At 41.0% G+C, this 5,000-nt stretch overlaps 1 protein-coding gene across 1 annotated transcript in view; it reads right to left on the bottom strand.

The window, feature by feature from the left end:
* LOC109461726 overlaps positions 1-5,000 on the bottom strand; it is an 11,021-nt gene that overhangs the window by 996 nt on the left and 5,025 nt on the right. Inside the window, exons 6-14 of the mRNA XM_019758114.1 lie at positions 3,907-4,048; positions 3,166-3,312; positions 2,529-2,597; positions 1,979-2,074; positions 1,390-1,488; positions 846-899; positions 556-599; positions 290-349; positions 1-42 (exon numbers count right to left, since the gene is read on the bottom strand). The exon at positions 1-42 is cut by the window's left edge and continues 15 nt beyond it. Of these exons, the coding sequence (XP_019613673.1) occupies positions 1-42; positions 290-349; positions 556-599; positions 846-899; positions 1,390-1,488; positions 1,979-2,074; positions 2,529-2,597; positions 3,166-3,312; positions 3,907-4,048 (753 nt within the window). The remainder of the gene's footprint in view (positions 43-289; positions 350-555; positions 600-845; positions 900-1,389; positions 1,489-1,978; positions 2,075-2,528; positions 2,598-3,165; positions 3,313-3,906; positions 4,049-5,000) is intronic.

Genomic DNA, 5,000 nt, shown 5'->3' with positions numbered 1-5,000 from the left:
TCCCTGTATGATTCTGGGCCTTGCCACGCCCCACGCAACACGCTGTTAGAGAGAGAAAAACAGGGATACATCAGATAAATATTCAAAAGTCTGATTTAACTACATGTACATGCATAAAATCATAGCATACCTGGGGTTTGAAAACTGAATTCATGGTGTCAACTTTGGATGTTTCATTCTTGCAACTGACCAGGCTTAAGGTGTTTATCAATACTATTGATTATTTGAGATCAAAATGGCTGGTGGTAAAAGCATCAAGTTTCTGTTTCCTGATGACTACAAAACTTACCTTCTCATCCGTGGAGAATCTGTGGCGCCCTTTCAGTCTTCTCTTCTTGTTGTAGTTTTGCTACAAAAATGAGAAATGCAGTTAGATATGTGTCAAAAGAGATTAGAGCCTCAATGAGTGATCCTTGCCGACAATTGGTTCTCTCATATATGTCATTTAGTGAGTGCTTCAAAACAACAAATGTGACTGCACTGTGCCATATTACAAACTCTGCATGATACAAATCATATATAACAGCATCTATAAAAATGTGTATTTCACCCCACCTTTAAGTATCTCTTTGTCTTTCCTTCCTGTGACTTGCGATATCCTGCAAAAAGAGATGCAAATGGTTGTTATTAGTTACAAGGTCAGATAGAGAGAAGGGAAACAAATAAACAGATCCCCATAATACACATTTAGTATCTTAAATTTACAGAAAGTGCTCTTTTTACTCTCTTTGCACGTTTGCTTGTGTTTTGTGTGTATGTGTGCGTTTGTCTGATAGCTACAAGTATGATGATATTTGCTATGACTTAGTAGGATTGAGAAGAGAACCTAAAAGTGCCGTACTTACCAACCAAGTCCTGCCCATATGGTGTTCGCTTTTTTGATGACAAAATGTCTAAGTCTGAAAGACAGAAAAACAGCACCATTGATAAGACATTATCTACCAACCAAAACTGAAATAACTATTGAGCCTGTGGTAAACTTATGGCACACATGGGAATATTGTCCAAATATTTGGAACATACTTTACTCAGATCTGTGGTGACCTTACCTTAGACCTTAGATCCTCCCTCACCTCTGTGGTGAACTGGTCAATAATTTACGTGGAGAGAAGATTTTTTTACAGTGATACATCAGACATACAATACTATAAACATCCATGAATAGTTTCATCAGGTTGGTAAGACACTGAGTAAAGAGACTCTTTTTACACAACCAAGTCTTTTATTCAGTCGACATTTCGGTGACCGTCTGTCACCTTCCTCAGGGCAATTCTGACTGGTTCACATTGCACTGCAGCACAGGTGTCGCTGCTATAGATGCATTCCAAACGTAGTACAATATTTACATATCTACACATATGCGTGATTACAGAGAAATTTTCTTCTTGCCTTCGAGACTGGGCTTCTTCTTTCCTGATTTCTTCTGTTTTGGGTCTTCTTCCTCTTCTTCTTCCTCATCAGAATCTGACTGTGGTGTCAAGGTGACGCCTGTTGAGAGGACAAGCTCAGATTAGACCTGATAACTAAATGTGTTAACATCATGAGATAAAAATGAGATAAATTAATTTCGTCAAAAGTAGGAGAAACATACAAACCCATCACAACAACATTTAGTTGACAGTTATAATAACTATAAGGCAGATATCCATCTACACTGAGGGATTCTAAAGCTATTCTAAAGCTATTCCCCAAGGTATCCTTAGCTGCACTGTGTGAGCTTTCTACATCAAGCTACAATGTATTACATGAATTTCATTTCAAATCAATCTAACAGCCATGGTTAGTTTTATGTACTTCAATTAGTTTTGGTAAGCATGTCATGAGAAAAAGACCACAGATTTATTTAAACTACAAGGGCCAGTATGTAGCCCCCTATTGTGACCTAGAACACTGTAGATTCACAATGACACAATTTACAAACTCTACAGACTTCCAAACACCATTTGTTTGCTAACAGAACCTCAATTGTTCCCCCTACCTTCTGCCATAGCCTCCTCCATGTAAGCTGGTAGGATGAGGGTGACTGACTTGGTACGTTTCAGCCTCTGGGTACCATCGTCTTTCTTCAAAATTCCTGTCAAGATATCATGCTTGTAAACAATAGCTGGCAACATACCAAATGTTATGACACATAACCATTCAAAGCTTCTTGAATTAGGCTGTTTACTCAGTCAACACTACAACCTTACAAACCTGTACATACTAAACCATAATCCTAAGCAAAATGTCTCTATGTCAAAATATTACATTACATTATGTGGGAACCCACCAGCATATACTTTGTACTTTATTCTGATTCAGGTGTATTTCAATTCATTCATAACCACGTACAGTAAAATCATTGTCAGATTATGTCAGATCAGAAACAATTACACACAACAACAGTGTACATGTAGCAGCTGGCATGTATTCAACATCATATGATACGATCATATCACATATGACAAAGGTAGACATGCAATATGAAGATGAAATTTGAGTATGAAGGACAGTGAATCTAACTGTTACTGTATTTCATGCATCCGTACCCTGGACTGGCAGGGAAGACACAGACTTGGTCCGGACCATCTCTGGGTCGTCTTCTTCCGCTACTTCCTCTGTAAAATATAGAAAAACAAAAGTTTAAACTAATAAAAATGTATTGTTTTGGTTCGTGAAATAACCGCTGTCTTGTCACCCTTGCAAAGAAACATGCATGAGGTTATACTCCTTCTGATGAGATGTTAAGTGGAGGTCCTGTGTTTGAGAATAGCAATGCCTCAAAGGATAATCAAGAACACACCACACTTATCCAGTTGTAGATATATTTTTTCAGTGATCTGCAATATTGTCAAAGTCAAAATTTTGTTCTGCAATTTGGAAAGACTTCTTGCTAATACACAAGCCTGAGCATACTACAACCTTCTCAACGCAATAAAGCAAAATTGCAGGTTGTAGGATTTTTCTTTTGCAATATTGTAAATCTCCCTGCAAAATGCAGAATGCAGCTGGGTACTTCAAACACTGTTATCAAAAAGAGTATGGGTCCTTCCTGGAGTGAGGGGATCAACCCTTAAAATCTGGTCTTACACAGCTTGTACTTACATGTACTGTACAAAACTGGTGTATTGCTTCAAAGAAAGAAAGAAGGCACGACATAAAAAGATATAAGCCAGTAAACTGTACCATCTCCTGATGTGATGTCCCCGTCCGTGTCTCTTCCTGTCTCCTCTCCTGTTTCCGGGTCTGGTGTGATCTCAGACTGGGGTTCAGACGACACTACAGACGCTACAGACGCCAGCGACATTCTTCGTGGAGTCCTGAATCCTGACGCTACACAACAAACACAAATTAAGTTACTTCAAGAAAGGTGCATGGATTTATTTAGCCTGGGTGCTTTATCTATTTTTTTCTGACCAGTAAGTGCAAGGAACCCAAAAAGCAATTTGCAAATAGTGATCACCAGACTAAGGCCTAGGGAAAAAATGTTGTGTTTCCTGCTTCAGTCTAGAAAAAATTAGGGTCAGTAGGTAGGAATGATCTTTTTTTCATTCTTTTTTTTTTTTATACTTTGTCAATCTCTAGTGAACCAACTTGTGATCCAACTTATACAATACACTTTAACAAAGTCAAAGTTGCATGAAAACAATGTCAATGTTGGAAAATTGATTGTACAACATTTCATCACTCAGGTGTCAGATCATGGAGCTAGAAAGGTCGATCAGCTTGGAATATTATGTCATTGCATGAGTCCTCCCAATTCACCCAGTTCTTTCTAGGGTTGGTCGGGAAACAGGGAACACAGCATTTTTATTCTACTACTGAAAACATAATCTTCTTGGCGAAGGTAAGAATGGACAATACATAAAAGCCGGCATCCAGGCTAGTTGAATTGTATGTGTGGAAACAAACACTGTGCAAACTGACCCGCCATCCGTAAGCGATGTCTCAGCAGTTTCCCAAGGAACTCGAAGTCTTCCTCCTGCCCGGGAAAGCTGGTCCCCTGGTCCAACATGTCCAGCACTCCCGCGTACTGAGAAACCGCCTTGTCCACGGTGTAAACGCCAGCCTAGATTCGCCACAAACAAAGACCAAGGAGGTTCAACATATACTTGATTTTGAAAGAAAAAAGATGTGTAAAACTGCTGTGTTTGTGTCTACCCAGGGTTGAAGTGTCGCGCCAAGTTTGGAAATGCTCCCGTGTACTGAGACACCGCCTTGTCCACGGTGTAAACTCCAGCCTAAAATCACGGCAAACAAAGACATATGCTTAAGTTTGAAACTAAAAAAGAGTTGTAAAAATACTGTGTTTGTGTCTACCCAGGCTCCAAGCGCAGCGCCAAGTTTGAATTGGACGTGCTCCGGTGCCCCCCTCCCCATACATGCTGTAGTGTTCTGTTATGAAAGCGGTAGTGTTTTGCGGGCTCTATAACGTTTATACATGTAAAGATGGGATTTGGGACCCACCATTTCAGCACCAAGGACATCGCCAACTGAAACAACGCCGCTGTACACCGACCACGGCTCTGCGAAGGTTGGAAGCGGCGCGCTAACATAGCACTTCAATAGCGCCCACGCATACTGCATACAGTACATATTAGGGACCCCCCATTTCAGCACCAAGGACATCGCCTGTGCGCATAACGTTACTGTACTCCGGCCGTTGTTTAGAGCTCTTTTGAGGCTCGGAGCGGCAAGCGGACGCCGTGTCAAGTCTGGAAAAATGTTTGCCAGACCTTATAACGAATATACATGTACAGTAGGGACTAGGGACTCCCCATTTCAGCACCAAGGACATCGCCTGTGCGCATAACGTTACTGTACTCTGGCCATGGTTTAGAGCTCTTGGGAGGCTCGGTGCGGCAAGCGGACGCCGTGTCAAGCCTGGAAAAATGTTTGCCAGACCTTATAACGAATATACATGTACAGTAGGGACTAGGGACCCCCCATTTCAGCACCAAGGACATCGCCTGTGCGCATAACGTTACTGTACTCCGGCCGTGGTTTAGAGCTCTTTTGAG

The sequence above is a fragment of the Branchiostoma belcheri genome, unplaced genomic scaffold (assembly GCF_001625305.1).
Source record: "Branchiostoma belcheri isolate BF01 breed outbred unplaced genomic scaffold, Haploidv18h27 scaffold95, whole genome shotgun sequence".
NCBI lineage: Eukaryota > Metazoa > Chordata > Leptocardii > Amphioxiformes > Branchiostomatidae > Branchiostoma > Branchiostoma belcheri.
The sequence above is the reverse complement of the archived record's forward strand: the minus strand, read 5'-3'. Positions and strand labels throughout refer to the sequence as shown.